At 36.9% G+C, this 20,516-nt stretch overlaps 1 protein-coding gene across 1 annotated transcript; it reads left to right on the top strand.

Moving 5' to 3' along the window:
• Nucleotides 1–11,961: 11,961 nt before the first annotated feature.
• Nucleotides 11,962–16,178, top strand: LOC139130497 (growth hormone secretagogue receptor type 1-like). The gene is made up of 2 exons (XM_070696276.1): nt 11,962–16,078; nt 16,148–16,178. The coding sequence occupies exon 1, from the start codon at nt 12,170–12,172 to the stop codon at nt 13,388–13,390; it is 1,221 nt and encodes a 406-aa protein (XP_070552377.1). The 5' UTR covers nt 11,962–12,169; the 3' UTR covers nt 13,391–16,078; nt 16,148–16,178.
• The last annotated feature ends 4,338 nt before the right edge of the window (nt 16,179–20,516 follow it).

Raw genomic sequence — 20,516 nt, 5'->3', positions numbered from 1 at the left:
TGGCTATGTTGACAAACTTTGTGACAGAAGTGCAAGACAAAATATATAAATTAAAATTGTAATTCTATTCCTTTCAAATGTCGAGCGTAAAACCTTCTCATATCGAACTATGGTTGAAACCTTCGTACCAAAGCAATGGGGATAAAGCACTGCCAAGGATAGACGCCTGGCGTGTCGGTGGCTACAATGTAAGATATGACAAGGGCTCTTCCCCCAGAGCTTTTCTCTGCCATATTCTCACAAATCTTGTATTTTTTAGAGTTTATGCAAAGTTATCACACTAACTCAGGTATCGGGTATTTTTTTATTTTAATTCAACATCTGCATATCATTACTTAGATTAGGATGCGCACATTTAAAGGACACACAAGTACCATATTGCACTTATGATTCATACCTTGTGGTAAATGTGAGATGTCACACGTGTGAGTGAAACGTCCCTATTGTTATACAATGTCGCCTCAGACTCTCATGCACTCAGTCTGTCGAAAGGTATCGACGTTCAATGCATATGTGTTTCGTACAGACATGCATTACCTAACGACAGAGCATATCAAAAATATATTGGCAAAAAAGAGGTACTGCAGAGAATGGCACTATTTCGAATTCGAAAATTCGTGGTTCTAATTCAAATATTTGTTTCACAACACCATAGTGTTAGTACATTTTAACATCATCTGTGTACGTGTAAGGTACAGTTAAAAGCTTGATATTATTTATGTTTCATTTTCACGTACTCATTGTGAGTGTTTTCAGTGACGACCTCGATTGAATTTGCCTACAGGAAATTACGTCTTCCGTTAGCCCTGGTCGATAACCTCACCAATTATTGTGTAAATAAACACCGCTGTAACGAACGATATTTATCAAACCCGCATCTACTCTTTGAAAGGGATTGGATTTGTTTAACTCTTGGTGTCCTCTTATATCAACTTACATAAAATTGAAGAATAAACTGTTTGTTGTAACCGTGGCAATGTACAAAACGTTTGACCGAATAATGTTTAAAGCAAAGGACTGATTATTGCAGATACAGAATCGCGGTATTACTCATTGAAACTGACGATCAATTATAAAGTATCTGTGCTCAATGTTGCTGGTACCGTTTTATGGGTGACTGCTTACAACGCAGAAAGTACTTTGCTCTTTCAATATTACAAGTACACTGCAAGAGATTGTCAGATGACATTTTTAAGGTAGTAAGGCAATATTTCTGTGACTAGGTTTTCTTCACAAAGACTGAGTATCTTCCTTATCACAGTCGCCATCTACATTCCTTGTTTAACTTCATGACCTGGTCCCTTTAAAGTGATATTAGTAATATTTTGATCAAAAATAAAGAACAAGGGATCTTCACTTCATCTTTATTACATACCAGAGACAGCACAAAACGACATTTCCCTCCAGTCTCTGTCTGTCTGTCTGTCTGTCTTCTGTCTGTCTGTCTGTCTGTCTGTCTGTCTGTTAGCAGTGTTACTATTATTACAACCATAACTAAACTTAAATGCGTATGTATGTATGTATGTATGTATGTATGTATGTATGTATGTATGTATGTATGTATGTATGTATGTATGTATGGTGGGTTGGTCGGTCTGTCTGTCTGTCCTGTCCGTCTGTCTGTCTTTTGTCTGACTGTCTCTCCCTCGCTCGCACGCGCACGCACACATACATTTGCATAGATCATATAAATAACACAGCATTCTCCCTCTTCTCGGTATTTGTCTTCGTATAAATGTGGGAGAGATGGAATCAGATGATACAACCTGTCTTCAAATAAACGGGTACAGTTTTAATGAAAAGTGACAATTAGAATTATCTAGTGAAAATTCGCGTTAACTAGATACAACACTCTTTACTCCCCCCTCGTTTCCGTGTGGTGATGTCAGGACACGAGGTTTTGTTAAGTTTAATATTTCTTAACAAATTACAGTAATCGGAATCAACCACCTCGATCATCCAAGCACAACGAGTAAACAGGTTATTCCTCATTTTCATCATCTCCTGCAAATCGAGCATGAATTCATAAAGTCTGTTCCCAAACTCTCTTTCATTTAAAACTCTAAGCTTATCTGTCGACAGTTTAAAGCCGATCATTTTTTGTAATCCACGCCAGTGTCATGTGTATTATTTGTTGAAAAGTAATTTTTTCATCTATTGTTGTATTTTCTTTCTTTTTTCTTTTTTTTCAAGCTTTTATGAACTTCTCTTGTCCGGCACTGAAGGTCTTCTGTATTGTATATTTCAGACTACTTGTGAGCCATGATTCACAGTATTCACCTGTATGCATATATCAATACAAAGTTTACGTAATCAGTCATTACCTCCGTTGAACTGTTGCATTATCCGTTATAAAGGTCATCCTAATCAGCGCAATCCAAACAGACGAGAAGTTTTTTCAATTAAATCAGGTGTCCATTGTGACACTGAAACTGTTGGTTTTCTCGTTTCAATTTTTGTAGATATGATAAGCATCATGTTTGCATCATGTTATGTTACGTCATGTGAGCCGATTATTAGAAGTCATGAACTTGTTGACGAAGAATAACACATTGTGGCTTCTACAACAGCAGTCAGAGAGTACTTTAAGACTGATCATCTGTCGTGTGCTGTATACCACGAAGCACAGTATTTGTCAGGTCCTACAAACCAAGTTTTGCTTTAAAATGGTGTACGTGCACGTTCGATGTCGAAATTTACTCGACGAACGAGTGTACATGTACTCGACGAATGTAACGATGTATCCATTTACGTTGATTGTTCCATCATGCTCCACATATAAAAACTTCAGACACTGTTAATGTAACGTTGGTTGTTCAAGCTTGCAAGAACCATAGGCAAGTGACAATAATATCACTGTATCGAAGGAAGATCATCAGTGAACCTCACGTTAAGAATGGTTGTAATATTTTTTAAGTCGGAAAATGTTACGCTGCCAAACCTATAGTGAGAAATAGTACCCATTTCTGACAATTTAAGGGATGATGTGGGCTGAAGGGGACTAAACATAACTTTTAGTACAAGGTTTATTCAAAATTGTTATTTGGCTCTTTTTGTCATTGCAGTTATTCAAGTATTCATTTCTAACATAAATTCGCAGGCTGGCTGGACGTACATTTTGTGCTCAACTCAGTCCGGCTCAGTTTTCAATATCAACTATTGACACATATACATTGTTTGCGCTATATATACATCGCTGACGCATGTTTCTCATTTGTAATCGAACATATGTTGTAACATACATTTCTTAAAATCTTATAGTTAATATGTATCTAATTTAAGGGTACCAATCGGGGCCTCAAATTATCGGATCTTGGAACATGATTAATACTTCTGTACTACCATGGATAGTGTGCAAAACATTTAATGGACAAAATCTGTACCAAGTACATATCAATTCGAAGCACTTATTGATAATATATGGCAATCAAACCAGACCTCTTCAAAAGTAGACTGTCTCAGAGTTTCACTTTTCATGTATTCTCAACCATTTTAACCTATGGGGGCGCTTCAATTTAACTATTTCAAACTCCAGGCCCATGACGGATTTATAATCCAATACTTGTAGAGTGTTTATCAGATAAGTGTGGACTCTAATACACTACTACGGACATACGCGTAGTATACATGAAGACGGTCACCTAGCTACACTTAACAACATATAAGTGCCAGAAAATATCCATCTATGCACCATTTCTATCAATCCATCCATACATCCATCCGACAACATGTATGTATAAGTTCTTAAAATGTATTAGACATCAGGATTGTTGATTTATCAACAGTTTATCAATGAACATCATATTAATCAAAGAACTACATATGTGGCATGAAAATGTAATATAAACGATAAAACAGCATTTGATACCAGATAATGACAACGTATTTATCAGGATTTTCTTACAGATACTAACTGACATACTGGAGATATTTACGTTAAGTAAATGGTCAACCACCAGGTCTCTCTGCAGTTGCACGTGAGTTAACAAAGCCCTTGTTTGTAAAGACAAGTGGGGTCTTCCTGTTCGGTTGGTTTAGGGGCCAGAGGTATACTTGGCTTACCTATATTGAGGTCGAATGGCAGGGAGCCATATGTGACGAACAGTAGTATGGTGACATCGCAAACTATACTTGCTTTGACCAGGGTTTTGCTCTCTGTTACTTTGTGGCTACTATTCCACTATTAATTGTATCACATAATCACATTTGGATGGTAATCCAATAGACAAATTCATCAAGAAACTCGCCGGCGTTGTAGAAAATGCACGCGGGACTATGATCTTCCAAACCTTTCGTAAATAATGTTCTCCAATTTCTTCTTCATTATTTTATATAATGTGACAAAATACTAGCTTAAAGAATACAAATTATTCCCAACTAATAGACATTTTGCATCTAGATCAAAATATATATTGCACTAATGTTGACATTATTTAAATGCAAATATTGACAGCCGGAACACGAACGTGCTTAAACATGAAGGAAAGATGGAGACTATATCTGAAAATGCTTTTAAGTCCACATTAAGAGTAGATTAAGTACACGTCAAATTTGGAGTTCTAAGACTTTACGTCAAAATGTTCAGGGCTTAAATAGGAAAGTTTGATATTTTACCTTCCCTACCCTTTTGACTCTTCAGCCTAGTATCTGGTATCTAGTATTATTCTATTTTTGTTCTTCTATAAGTAAAGTAGGAAATCAATCTATTAAGAGAAGCGTGATGGAATTACTATGATGTAATTGATGTGCGGTACTGAAAGTTATACAGCTGTCACCTTTGTTCGGCCACGTAAATTTGTCCAACAGCTATCGACTTCATGAAGGTAGTTTGCGCATCCCAAAACGGGAGCTAGTGTTTTTTAGTAAGCGCTGTTTTTTACAATACATTTGCTCTTTTTACTTTGGTTGAATGTTTTCCCATCCTCCAGATGTTATTTTATTTAAGTGTGTCCGATTCTCATTGGAATACTTAACGCAATGATTTACGACCATCTTGATACAAATCGGGAGAATCTAACATCACGATTGTGTTCCCATGATATAATGAATCGTATTGGATCAAATGAATTTTCAGTGATATGGTTAGGTGTGTTGGACTTACCGCATACGATTCATATATTTCTTGCACTATTGTTTCCGTACAAATGCACCTGACACACTGTATCCTTCAACTTTATTACTTGAGATAAGAATACACTGTAAAGGTACATTACTATAATACTATAATTTTCTACCATCTGTCTGAGGTGCTTTGGGTTGATTTAATATAAGCTACGCCCTCATACTTTTTTAACGTGGAACTTGTAAGATGACTTCAAGGTATTTTCGATTGTTTGAAGATAGAGGGCTCTTCAATGTATATGACTACTTAATGCCTGAATTATTTTCCTCTCGAAAGCTTGCTTGGGCTGTGTGCATTTGAAGTTAACTTGCGGTTGGTTCACAGTTAAGAGAGAACGTGTTTCGCTCCAGCGTCTATAGTCTGAGTATAGAAAGGCCGTTTTGGTCGCAAACATGTTCAAGATTTTTACTGTAAACAAAATGCTTCTCAGAATTCTTTTGGGTTATCTGTAGTCGATGAGACTGTTATAACTGATATTATCGGTAAAATTGGTAAGAACAAAGCAGCTGGTTTAGACGGCCTTCCCGCTAGATTTGTAATCGATGGAGCTCAACAAATCAGTGCTCCACTTACACACATTATAAACCTGTCTATTCATCATGGAGAAGTGCCATCTGAACTTAAACGTGCTAGAGTGATACCTCTTCACAAAAAAGGAGATAAGACCTTTGAAGGAAATTATCGTCCAGCCTCAATTTGAGTGTGGTCTCCAAAGTTTTAGAAAGAGTAGTTTACAATCAATTTGAACAATATCTTCAGAAGTTTGACATTTTGTATGAATTTCAATCTGGTTTTCGGCCTGGGTTTTCTACGGACACCTGTCTGATCCACCTTACTGACTATATTAGGTCAAATATGGATAAAGGGAGCTAACAGGCATGGTTTTGATAGATCTTCAGAAAGCCTTTGATACGGTTGACCATGCAATACTGTTGGAAAAGCTTGATGCATGTGGCATGAATAAAGAGTCAGTACGGTGGTTCAAGTCATATCTGTCTGGTAGAACTCAGGCCGTGAACGTGAACGGTACTCCTTCTAATAATAACTCAGTCGATTGTGGAGTACCGCAAGGCTGTATACTGGGGCCTTTACTTTTTTCAATGTATGTAAACGATATGCAATCAGCAGTGTCATGCAAACTGCTCTTATATGCTGATGATTCAGCTCTTCTTGTGTCTGGCAGAGATGTTGCACATATTCAAACAAAACTTAGTAAGGAATTGTGTTATCTCAATGAATGGCTAATTGATAATAAATTGTCTCTTCATGTCGGTAAAACAGAATCTATCCTGTTTGGTTCTAGTCGAAAATTAAAACAGTGTTCGTAAATGCAGGTTCTGTGTGGGGATGTCAACATCGCTGCAAAACAGTGTTGCAATATCTTGGTACTGACTTGGATCAATCCTTGTCTGGTGAAACAGTAGCATCTAAGGTTATTAAAAAGACATGCTTCTCGTCTCAAGTTTTTATATCGTAATAAGAAGTTTTTAGATTTTCATACGAGAAAACTGTTGGCTAACTGTTAGATACAATGCCATTTTGATTATGCAAGCTCTTACTGGTATAGTGCCTTGACTTTAAAAAGCAAACAAAACTTCAAACTTCCCAAAATAAAGTTATACGGTTTGCCCTTGGTATGTCAGCAAGAGCACACCTTGAATCGGTTCACTTCAAACAAATGGGATGGCTACCTGTTAGCCACAGAGTCGCATATATAAAACTCAATCATGTTCATAGAGTTACATTAGGATTAGCACCGAAATATTTGTCTGATAATTTTGTTTTTAACAGTCATGTCCATAGTACGAGATCCGGACCCTATTCTATTTTTATTCAAGGTGGGGCTCGGTTTCATCAGAATAGTTTTGTATATACAGCTAGTGTTGAATGGAACAAAGTTCCAAGAAATATACAGAGTATTACTTCAAATTCTCTGTTTAAAAGAAAGTTAAAGAAGTATTTTTATGAAGCAATGATTCAACGTCAGCAAAATGATTTTGTTTTTTATTAATTGTTGTCGTGCCGATTTGCTTGTGATTTTACTTTTCGTGGGACCACAACTTTTCTGTGTCATCCCAGCACTTCTGTCTTTGTCTTTTTTCTTGTTTGTACCGTATGGTTATTTTTTAAGTGCTAAATAAATCAATCAATCAAAAAAAGATATGATGCTAAAAAAATCAAACAAGTTGCCGTCGCTCCCCGAATGACAATTTTCTAAAATGGCAACAAGATTTCAAATTTGTTCGATTTTCACATTAAGTTTTTTAATTACAACATAACAAAATGACTAGTTTTTTGGCGATAAAGTTCTTACATTTTAAATTAGAGTGGTTGCAATTTTGCTTATCATGATTTTAATCAACTCTGTCTTTAATGAATGAGAATAGACAATGCAAAACAAAATTGTCGATATTTCTATATAAACTCTACTTTCAAATGAACATTAAACTTCACAATAATCAATGTTTTGACTTGAATTAATCATTAATACCAAAATTGAGGTTTTCTATCCCACATATGTACCTCTTCATCCTTCGAGTTAACTATTGCCACCTTACTAAACGTTGAATTGCTTTTTGAAAATATATAGTATACAGGGGTTAGCATGTCATCTTTGAAGACAGATATTGCTTTGAAAAAAGTGTGTTCGTTGATAGCCCAATAGCTGTGTCTTTTAGCATTATTTGTTATTTTACTTCCAAACTAAAACAAGTTCGTGGAAATGTACTCATTGAGGGGTGTTTATACAAGTAGAGTAAACTGCCCACTGTGACTGCAAATGTAATTTTGAACAAGATAAATAATAAAATGGCGCCCTCATGCAAATAAAGCAAAATCACTGTACGTCGTGCATATATGCCTTGGAATCTTCACAGAACCAACAGAGTAGGCCAATATAATGCATAGTGCTAAATGTGGTGCACTGACATCTGGCGACGAAAGCGATGTTGAGAGTTGTTTCCTGTGCGCCGCGATGTTTAATGTGAAGTTGAAGACTCCTCCGGTGATTGGAGTATTGGATAACATCCTGGGTAACTGGTTTTGAACTTGCTGGCCACACCATTGCAAGTATTTCAAAATACTGATCGCCGCGTTGTCTGAGGAGCCGATCTATCACTCGCGTTGCTGGCTATGGCCGAAGACAATCGTCTTTGCCATGGCCGACACTGGTATGCCACTATTGCTTGTCGATGTGCTCGGTCATTGGTTTAATTTGTCATCAACCCCACTCAAAATTACTCATTTTCCGTTGGTGATCTTGGTTGGCGACTGATTTATGGTAACTGGATACCGAATCTAGCTCCATACTCTTCGTCGCTTTGTTTCTGTACGCTGACGTAAAGTCTGGCAAGATTTACGTCACGATCGTGGGTCAAGCTCAACTGGAAATATTCTCGAGTCTACGAGTTTCCGTTGTTATTTTCCGAAGCCAGTCGTTGAAAACAGCAACTTCTTGACCCATTTTCATGACGGCGATTTAGGTTTTTTGCAACTTGACGACAGCTTTGACGTCTTCGGTCGAGACCGCGGCAAATCTTGCAGATGTCAACAACCTATCGTAGCTTTCGCCGGTACGGCTTCCATCGTAATCACAGTTTTTTTGTTCCGTCCGTGCCGAGATATTCGTTCACTTCGATAATATTATTAATAAAATTCTGATTCCAAATGTTTGATATAAATACAGTTCTGTCGTAATAATTATTTTCCTCGACAGATATACAATCCGCTTCAATATTTATTGTTGTTCAGGAGCCGTTAGCCGGCGACAATATTTGCCGATAGAAAGTAATACGGGATAATAGCTGATTTTCATAACTTAGCGTTAAATAATTTCTTAACCATGGTTTTCTATTATAATATTATTTAATGGCACGTGATCTGTTTTCAAAATGCTTTGCAGTTGGCAAAACGTAAAATATTTGCTGAAAGCAAGCAATTAGTTAAATATTTAAAAGCAGTGATAATTAGCTCAATCAAACTAAAATACTTACAAAAGTGTCACAGTTTTTGAGAAAATGCAAAAGAATAGAGAGACTATATTAACTCATTCTGTGAAAATAACAACTTTATTTCGCTGCTAACAGATTGGTAAGCTGTGGAACATGTGTAATAATATATCTTATGGAATGATATGTTGTTTACATAATATTCAGCATAGTTTTGGAGATAAAAATGAGTGCGATAGCAAAAATTCATCGCCATTTTTGAATTTTTTTCAGAAAAGCGATAGACGTTCCCTGTCGCGGATTGACATATATGATGACGTCATGACCATCAGAGATGCAGGTTGAAATCGAGATGTAAGCAAGAAAGACAAAAGCATGATGTAAATTATTCTAATTTACAATGAACAGGCACGCACATACACAGGATTTTACTAGAATTTAGAAATATCAACCAATGTCACCAGCGCGGCTCTACTGTCGCCACGTGCTACAACGATTTTGAGTGAGCAGACGTTTTCTTAATCTCTCGCCGCTAGCTTCGTCAAGTTTGTGTATGAATGGAACGTTTGCGGATAGCAACGCGAGTAACAACAGGAATGGAGGTAGTTCAGAAATGCCCGCGATTGCCCATGTTTGGACGCAGTGAGCCTGTCTACAACTTTTGAATTGCGTGCACTTTTGTTTGCAGTAAGATGTTCAAAATACAAAAGTAGGTCTGGAGTTCGATGCATTCATCCAACTTTGGGCGCCGGGGCGTTTTACGTAGGGGCGCTTTCTCCCAAACCTTTACACAGACACGAGAATGAAGGTATATGATAAATAACCTTATATTGGATCAAATGAATATCAGTTAAATGGTGAAAGCGCTAGGTGTGTGGGACTTACCTCATACGATTAATAGATTTCTTGCACTGTTGTTTCAGTAAAAACAATGCACCGGACACATTGTATCCTTCACTTCATTATATGAGATAAGAATACACCAGAAAGTTACATTACTATACTATACTCTATATATATATATATATATATATATATATATATATATATATATATATATATATATATATATATATATATATATATATATATATATATATATATATATATATATAGTAATCATACATTTTCTAACATCTGTCTGATGTACTTTGGGTGGACTGTATATAACTTACTCCCTCATACTTGATTTCAAGGTATTTTCGATTGCTTGAAGATAGAGGGCTCCAGACTTCATCGTGTGTGACTACCTAATGTATGTATTATTTTGCTCTCGAAGGCTTGTTTGGACTGTGTGAGTTGAAGTTTAACTTGCGGTTGGTTCACAGTTTTATGTGACACAAAAGAGGTGAGAGAGAGTGTGTGTTTCGCTCCAGGGTCTATAGTCTGAGTATAGAAAGACATGATGGTAAAAACAATCAAAGAAGTTGCCGTGCCCTAATGATAATTTTCTAAAATGACAACAAGATTTCAAATTGCATGAAATATTCACATTATCTTCTTTAAATACAATGTAACAAAATGGCAAGTTTGTTTGGCGATAAACTTCTTACATTTTAAATAAGAATGATTTCAATTTTGTTTATCATGATTTAATTAATTTTTAATTACTACATAAACTCTAGTTTCGAATGAGATATTAAACTTCATAACGAAGTATCAGCTTTTTGACTTGAATTAATGATACCAGAATTGAAGATTTCTACTCCAAATATATACCCCCTTTATCCTTCGAGTAAACCATTGCTATCATACTAAGCGTTGGATTCTCTGCTTTTTGAAAATATATGGTATAATAGGGTAACCATGTCATCTTTGATAAGAAAAATTGCTTAAGTTTGAAAAAAGTGTGTTGGCTAAGTGCATATAGTGACCGTAATCTTTTACGTGAAAATTAGCAATTTCTCGGCATGAAGATATGCGAATAACAAAATGATGATTGTAGACCTACTTACCCTTTCCATCGACGTTTGATATGTACTTTATAGTATTAGGTATCATTTGTTGTTGCAGTCGTGGATGATGATATTTCATTCTGTATGGCCAAATAAAAGATGTTTCTTGTGTCTCGGGGTTTTGTGTCTGTAAAATGAACTTTTATTTGTGTACAGCTATACCAGCGCTGATTCTTTGCCAGTGCATACACTTCACGATTTTCACATGAGATAAATACAAAGCGCTTTCTGACCTTTTCAACTGGTTTTACTTCACTGTAATGTTTAGGCACAATCTTTGCCTGAGACACCGCAAGACAGTGTGGCGAAGAGAAAATGGAAGCTGTCTAGGGAAGGGTACACAGACAAGCTGACTCGGTGTGTTGTCACTTTATGGACAGCAGTGTGCTAATTCAATGTTTATGTTAACAACTACTCAACTTTATTGACAAATTTGGTTCTATGTGTACATCATACCAAAGGTCGCAAAAAAGATGTAAACATTCATAACGTAAAATGTCAAAGGTACAAGAAGGTGTTATCAACGATCTATTACAGTGTATTTAGAATTGTACAGTCAATAGTACCTGTGCATAAATCACATGAAACAATAAATCGTGGAATTTGGTCTCCGACGGACACAGGTTCCGAAATGATCAAAATAGTATATAATATTTCTTGATCGTACGCAGACTTTCTTGGGATATCATCATACGTTTTAACGTTTTATGCCGTTAGTCAAGCATCGGATTCCTGAAATACATCAATGCAAATACACACTGTCACTCAAAGAAGCGATGTAGCATAACTGAGCTATGAAACCATGCTGGATTGCAAATTATATTTGCTTAATCGTTTCTTCTTCTGATAATTGTAACTAATTGGATGCATGTGCTTAGAGAAATTGGCGCAGGCAATTAGCGACGTTGTTATATGATAAATTTATCGCATTTGCAGTGTACGTGTTGCAAGGAGCAGCTTTTAATATTTTTCATCACTAAAAGCCTTGTATTAGCTTTGCGGACGAGGAAAGTTTGAGTGACATCACATTTCGAGGATAGTACTAGAAGAATAGCGAACAGAGAAAATTTGTCGTAACTCCAACAGCAATCATCAATTATAGTCAAAAACTTGGACTACTCAGTCGGTTCCAGAACAACATTGCTATGGCAAGCATCACAAATAAGAGCAACTCAACGGGACAGGTAGGCAACGACACCATTGGCGACTCTGATCTTTCCCAGTATTTCTACACCAAAGACCAAGAGATAATAATCACGATTGTCATGCCATTACTCCTTGCTCTCGGTCTCAGCCTTAACTTTGCTTTCCTCTTTGTCGTCGCAAGAGTACGCACCATGCGCACCATCACCAACTACTATCTGGTTAACTTAGCCATCAGCGACTCAGTGTATATATCATTCGCCATCGCCGACAAGATTCTCCGTTTCTACGCTTCACCCCTGGTGTTCGACCAGACCGTGCTGACCAAGACAGGGTGCATCTTCATCGCCGGCGTGACGGACATGACGTACTATGTATCACTCTTGACTGTTTTGATGTTTACCTTCAAACGTTTCCTGGCTGTCATATTTCCATACAAGGCACATTTAATGAGCAGCAAAAAGCGTACAAACGTCTTGATCTTTATCACCTGGGTGATTGGCTTTACCTTCAGCATACCGTTCACCTTAGGTAACAGTAAATGGAATAAAGTGGAACTTGCATGGCTCGGCTTTCCCACCAACACAGGACTACCGGAGTATATTTACATCTGTTTCGAGTTCGATAGCCCATTAACATACGCGGCCCAGATCATCCATGTGTTTCCTTTCTTCATCTCCATGGCGATAGTTACTATCCTCAACAGTGTGATCTGTATCAAGATAGTTCGCGACAACAAGGGTGTCGGCAAGTCCACGAGGAGTCAAAGCAGCATCAAATCTCGAAACGACATTGTGTTGATGTTAATTTTTACAAGTATGCTATTTTTTATCCTGCTATTTCCGTTTGAGTTCGCGTCGTTCGTTCCGATATTCGACCCTGAATCTCTCTACGGTATAATTCCAGAAGATATCTATCCCTCCTGGATTCAGATTTCGCGGATCATGACATACATCAACTGTGCCATCAACCCAATCATTTACAATGCCCTGAGTTCTCAGTATAGGGCAGCCTTCTTAGAGGCGTTCTGTTGCAAAGAGCCAATGCAAGGGGACATAGGCAGTTCAGTGTATGCAAGCAAGGAAACCAACGTGTATTCGAAATCGTCTGTGTCAACTGGAAGGGTCGGAAACGTCATACCTATCGAGACGGTTTCGGTCGACAGTACCAGGTTCAATACAGAGGACACTGTGGTCTCGCAGAATGCAGACAACAAAGCTTAGACTCGTCATTTGGCTCACAATTGGAAAGGTGAAGCTGTACTGCCGATGAATATTGTGACGGACTACATGGTACAATCATAAATACATCAAAATAAACGCAAAGAGAAACATGTATCAAATGGAAGTATACAAATCGGTTTACCAGGGGTACATCTATATGTGAGAGCAACGTCCGTCTTCAAAAATATGATTGTAATTCTCGGTACCTTAAATGCGATTTGCCACGTAAGTACGTCATACAAGTCTCGGGTGGTCAGCCTTATTTTCAACATGGCGGATTGCTACAGGTAAAAGACATAACATTACAGAAGTCAAAGTAAAGTTTTCGGTTACACAGGAATTTCAAACCATAAATGCCTAAAACGATGAAGAGATTGAGTTTAGCTAATATCACAAAAAACATAACTTTTTACCACGAAAACGATTGCATTTGCGTTTAAAGTATTTATCAGATCACTGTGTCAAACTCTAATCTGTGTTGAGAAGTCGACTTTTTATCCACGATGCACTTAAATGTCATGCAGTTTGACCCCTTAGCACAAGACACACCCTATGAGGTAGCGAGAATGCGTCCGTAGAAATAAAAGCAAGATGTTTATCGCACATAAAATTGCATACAATTGTCGTTGATAAACCTTGGCATCTGCAACCAAACGAATTAATTGCCAATTTACTAACATATTTGTTTTAATTTTATTAACAAGTAAAGCGACATAGTATTAAACGCACTGGAGATGCTCACAAAATAAAATTCGGACAGACGCATTGGAAGTGTAAAGGCGTTGAATTAACTGTATTTAGAAGACAAAGAACTGAGTATTGCGTACTCCTACGCCAGCAGTAAGAGTATTGCAATATGAATTGGCAGATCTTTGTTTGAGAAACAAAATTTTTAGATGGATTCTTTACAGCCATATTTATTGGAATAAAGGTGAGTGCCGTGGGTCATTATGTTTGTTTGGCCCCAATACTTGTGGGACGTGTTTTCTAAAAGCGAAGTACAATGTGAGTATAAAGTGACTATTTGAAGAGGCTAGTGAAATTGGCGTTAACCAGATGCAACAAAGTGTCCCTGTAATGTTTTCTGCACCTGAGGTTAAATGAGCTTTCAATTTCTAAACCGCCTACACACTGTCACACATCCTCCGAACTAATCACGATAATAGCAATGTTGTCCCAACTTGATTATCCAAGCAGAGCGGTTCATCACTTAATTTCTGTTTATTATCATACTTATCAAATAGAGCACAAAATGCAAAGTCGCCGTCATTTGTAACTCTCAGTTTATCCGTCGACAGTTTACATACGGTAATTGTTTGTACTTCGTGAAAGGCGTCATACGTATTATTTGTGGAAATGTAATTTTCTATTCTGCAGTTGCATTCACATTTTTTCTTTTTTTTACTTGTTTTTTTTTAAAAAAATATTTGAACTTCTACGTCTTCTTGCTCATCTCCATTCGATTTGTATGACATAGTTTAAGATACTCGTAAATGATGGTTTGTTGTTATGGCAACGTTTCAAAGGTATTCCTGTCGAACAGTTTTGATTTGCTTTACTGACGATATTTAGTTCAGTATAAATAGTAGTCATTTAAATAGTGTTTTACCATTGGATTTGTCGAAGGCTTTCGATTTAATCAACCATGGTGGTATTTTGTTGAATAAGTTTCCAATACATAGATTAATGATTGCTGTTATTGGATGAGATTATACCTTGCTAATCGGCAACCATTTGTAGTTACCTGGGTTGTAATCCAAATAGACCTGACATTAGTATAGGTGTACCACAAGGATCTATTTTTTGCCGACTTGTATTTATTACTTTTATTAGTGACCTGCTTTTGTCCATTACTTCGCCCTTAACGCAGACGCACGCAATGACCCCGGGGACACTATTTGTAAAGAGTCTTACTATTGAAGCTGCAAAAGTAATATCATTAATTATGTTCGTCCAATTTCAGATAAACTCCAACTCTATGCTTTCAAATGTGTCAAAACCAAATGTATTCTCGTAACAACTCTACAGAAGTTGAGTTGTATACGTATAAGAGGGGATTTCGTTATATTTCCAGAACTGAAATATCTCAAGTTGATTATAGATCCATTTTAGGTGTATTGCCTGATGCAATTTTATCATTGAACAACTATACAGGCAACTTATGTAAGATACTAAGTCAACGAATAAGCCTGATCGCCATTTTCTTCCATATCTCCCCAAAGTTAATCGTATTACTTTATATTACGGTCTAATACAGAGTTCTAGTACTGTATCTTCATTTGAGGTAATACGATTGAACACAATCCAGACTGGGTATTTATTTTGCAGAAGAGAGCGTTATATGTTCAATTTGAATTTTCTAGTGTTTTTCCATCAGCAGATCTGTTCACTATTATTGATGTCTTATTGGTCAGGCAACGATTTTGTAATTTTCTAGCTGTTACAGTTACAAATGTTTGTCAAATAATAATGCCCTTGGTTTATGTATTTTTTTCATCGTACAAAGTAATGTTAACGTTCATCGTAAACGCTCCACATCTAAATGTGACCTTTATGTCCCATTTCTAACGCTGGTAAGAGAGTTTTAAATAACGGAGCAACACAAGTTTTGAACCAGATATGAACTGAAAATGCTCACGTGCTTCAGTATATATTGCAGTTGTCTATGAATTTAAACTTTTGCCACATGTTTGCAATTTCATTGAAAGCGTTATGACCAGCATCATATATAATATTCACTATACGTTAATTTCAAAGGTCATTAAGTATATAGATATGCAATTATTTGAAATAAAAATTATAAAATGAACGTTTCTCTGACTGCTGTCATTGTGTCACCGCTTTATATAGCAAATGTAATAGCATTTGGTCATGCCCTTCAAGCTATGTATGCAAAACTGTGAAATCTCATTAGATATACAAATTATAAATTGGTTGACATGAAAATGCAAAATATCTTTCACTTATACAACATTATTGTCTAATAAATGCACATAACAAGTTTCATACTTGACTTGAACACGCATAGACTTAGAATTGGCCAATTTGCTGGAGGGAGACCATGTTGTCGAGTCAAAGCTCCCGCCATGTTGGTTTCTTTGTACTCGTTCGTAGTGTCGAGTGGGACCATGTCGCTGGCCGTAAAGGTATGCTTGTTCTATCTCTTGATAATTGGAAATGTGGAGCAAAACCCAGGACCCCAGAGTGAAACTAGAGAAACCCAAGGCGGCACTGTACCAAAACGAGCGTTGCGAAGTACATCAAAAAGTGACTCTGACACTACAAGTGATATACGGTCTGACATCCAAATGCTGAAAGACACCATGCTGAATAAACTGGAAACCATCGCTGCTGACATAAAATTGATGAATGGCAGATTCGAGTCACTCGAACAAAGAATAAATAATGTTGAAGATTAATTTTTTACGATGAGAGATGACATTGCTGGAATGCGAAATGAAGGTTCTGATATCGCTAACAGAAATGAAACTGTTGGAAACCTTCAAGAAGAAATACGGCAACTTTGTCGAGAGATGGTGAATACCAGAGAAAGTGAAGATGACTTGATAAACAGAAGCAAAAGGTGTAACTTAATATTCTCCGGCATTCAACAAGAAAATGAAAATGAAACATGGGAACAGACAGAACAAAAGGTCAAGGATATCATTCGAGGAAAATTGGAGATTGACAGAGACATAAATTTCGAAAGAGTTCATCGTATTGCAAATTGGCCTAAAGTGAATGGTAGTAAGTTGATCGTTGCTATGTTTAGCCGTTTCAAGGACAAAGAAGAAGTTGCACGTAAATCCAGAAAACTAAAAGGAACGGGAATCTACATAGATCAAGATTACTCAAAAGAACACGAGAAAAGAGAAAGAAATTGTTCGCGTACAGAAAGACACTGAAAGAAAAGAAAGATATCACCAAGATGACAGTTATCTTTGATAAGCTGATTGTGACAATGGCGGATGGCACGCGCCGCGTGTTCATGTGTGACGGAGAGTCAGCGGACGTTGTGCAAGTAAATAGTAAAACTTTGTAGGGATTCGGCCAAGGCCCTGATGTAGAGTAAAGACAAAATGATTTGAGATTCATGGTCTGGAATGTTCGCGACATTGCCTCACATTTATCAAATAGTGACTTTATTTCGTTCTGTCAATCTTTTGATATTTTTGGTTTAGTCGAAACGTGGTCACAAGAAAAGGACTCTCTATGTATTTTCAAAGATTTTGTTTCATTTAAATGTCCAGCTGTTAAATTGAGCAGGAGGGGGAGAGCTAGCGGTGGTGTAGAAATATTTGTCGACAAAAAATTAGCACCAGGTGTCAAACAGATAAAAACTGACTTGAATAATACTGTTATTATTTTACTCCGAAAGAAGATTTTTCATTTTGTAAAGGATGTTCTCCTAGTGGTTACATATGTATTACCAGAAGGCTCAAAGCTGTATGCAAATCGCAATGATGACGGGTCGGAAAAACTGGAAAGCCACCTGGTTGATGTGCTGAATACTTTCAATGGGGATGATGTTAGCATGATAATAGCTGGTGACCTGAATGCAAGAACAGCGTCCATGCAAGATTTCGTTGAATTTGATGATTCACGATATGGAGTAGGTTACTGTCATGAATCAAATAGTCTCAACATTCCACGTAGTTCACTCGATCAGGGGATAAATAATTTTGGTCTGTCATTAATTACGCTTTGTAAAGACATGTCACTTTACATGCTAAATGGTAGGAAAGAAGATTCTATCAAAGGGGATTTTACTTGTATTTCAAATGGAGGGCGTAGTGTTGTCGATTATGTACTTGTATCAGAAGAACTATTTTATAATGTTATGTCTTTTCATGTACCGACTCGAGTCGAATCAGATCATTTTCCATTATGTTGTTCATTTAAAGTAGCAGTTGAGCGTACCAGGCAGGTCCAACACCCCCAGCCAGCATTGTACGTTGGCGTGAGGAGTTGGTACATCAATTAAAAGATAACATCGGTTGTGGAGAAAGTAGAGAATTTTTACATAGTTTGATGACATCCCGGTACTTTGGTGTAAATGATGTTGTTGAAGGTATTACACAGGTTTTCAAAAGTTCGGCTTTAGGTATGTTTACTCAAAGAAAACATGAAATCAGTGATGACTCCTGTAGAAAGACCTGGTTCGATAAAGAGTGTACAGAATCTAAATCAGGTATGCAGAGAAGTCTGAGAAAATTTCGACGTTCGGGGTTGAAGGAGGATTTTGAAACGTATAAAGAAAACACAAAGTCTTATAAAAAATTGATACGCTGTAAAAAGCGTGCATATGAGGAGGAGGCACAGACATTTCTCAGAGAGAATATGACGAATGAAAAGAGTCTCTGGAACCTTATAAAATTAAGAAAACGAGGTAAGCAACAACAAAGTCTAGTCTCACTTGAGGACTGGTTGACGTATTTTTCGAATCTTTTCCAAGAATCTGTAGATGACTCAGACATGAATATGGATTTCAAACATGAAATCGAACTTTTCCTTACTAAGTTTGATGCCAATATGTTACATGTACCGGGGAGCAATAACGATGCTTTCTCGGATATTTTGATTTGTTCAATTACAGTTGAAGAAATACTGAAGGCAATGAGCAAACTTAAAAATAACAAGTCCGCGGGACCAGACATGTTAATAGCTGAATTCTTTAAGAATTCAATAGATGTGTTGTTACCTTTCCTAAATAAGCTGTACAATAGTATTTTTGATCATGGAATTTTCCAAAAATAGCTGGTCAGTTGGTACAATAGCACCACTATTCAAGAAAGGTGATCCATGTAAACCAGAAAATTACAGGGCCATCACACTTCTTAGTGTATTTAGCAAGATTTTTACCAGTATCCTAAATGAACGGCTAAAAGAATGGGCGAAGGAAAATAAGAATATCCCAGAATGCCAAGCGGGCTTTCGGGAAGGTTACTCCACAGTAGATCATTTTTTTACACTATTCGCAATAATACAAAAGTCGTTATCAATGGGAAGTGGAAGTAAATTGTATGTCTTTTCGTCGACTTTGAGAAATCATTCGACTCTGTCGATAGAACTCGTCTTTTGTATAGGTTAGCCTTAGAAGGCATTGACGGGAAAATGTATCAGATGTTGAAAGGAATTTATGCGGAGGTAAAATCAAATGTAAGGAGTGATAATGTATAAACAGATTATTTTGATCTGCACAAAGGCGTACGTCAGGGCTGTATGTTAAGCCCGATTTTGTTTAGTTTTTACATAAATGAGCTGGCAAAGATGTTGGAAAATTCGGTTTATCCGGAATCCAGTTAATACCAAATGATATGATACAGCTGTTTCTCTTGTTATATGCAGATGATATAGTCATATTATCATATACAGTGGTGGGTGTAAGAAGACCTATTAATATCCTGTATGATTTTACTTTGAAATGGAAAATGAAGGTCAACCTGTCAAAACTAAGGTAGTTGTGTATCGGAGAGGGGTATATCTCAGTAGACATGAGCGTTGGTTTTTTGGTGGGCAAGAGCTAAAAGTAGAAAGTGCTTGTGAATATCTTGGTCTAGTTATGTCCTGTAAAGGATCACTAGTTGTAACTACAAGAAACATGGCTGTTAAGGCAAGGAAGAAAATTGCAATGCTAGGAAAATATATAAAAAATATGAAAGTTCTTTCTCCAGATGTGTACTTTAAACTTTTTGATGTCTATATTTTACCTGTACTTAGCTACGGGTCAGAAGTTTGGGCTTTCAACCATATGAACATCTTGAAAGAGTTCAATCATTATACTGTCATCGTTATTTAGTTGTTTCAAACAGCGCACCAACATGTGCTGTTTTGGGTAATTGTGGCAGATTGCCGGTATTTTGTTACTATGTTAAAAGATGTGTAAAATGTTGGATACACTTATTGGAAATGCCAGAAACTCGCTTACCTGCTGAAGCATATAAAATGCTTTTCAAAAGAGACGAATTGGGAAAGTATACGTGGGCTACTGATGTGAGAAATCTTCTGTATCGATATGGTATGGGGCATGAATGGTTAAATAAAAGTGTTGGTTATACAGAGCTTTCCTGTCAGAGTTTGCCAACACAGTAAAAGATATAAAAAGGCAAGAATGGTGGTCAGATAT

The sequence above is a fragment of the Ptychodera flava genome, chromosome 4, assembly GCF_041260155.1.
Source record: "Ptychodera flava strain L36383 chromosome 4, AS_Pfla_20210202, whole genome shotgun sequence".
NCBI lineage: Eukaryota > Metazoa > Hemichordata > Enteropneusta > Ptychoderidae > Ptychodera > Ptychodera flava.
Note: the sequence above shows the minus strand (reverse complement) of the source record. Positions and strands in the feature narration are given on the sequence as shown.

Excerpts from the sequence above, each read along its gene's own strand:
- LOC139130497 (XM_070696276.1), top strand. The coding sequence starts at position 12,170 with ATGGCAAGCATCACAAATAAGAGCAACTCAACGGGACAGGTAGGCAAC.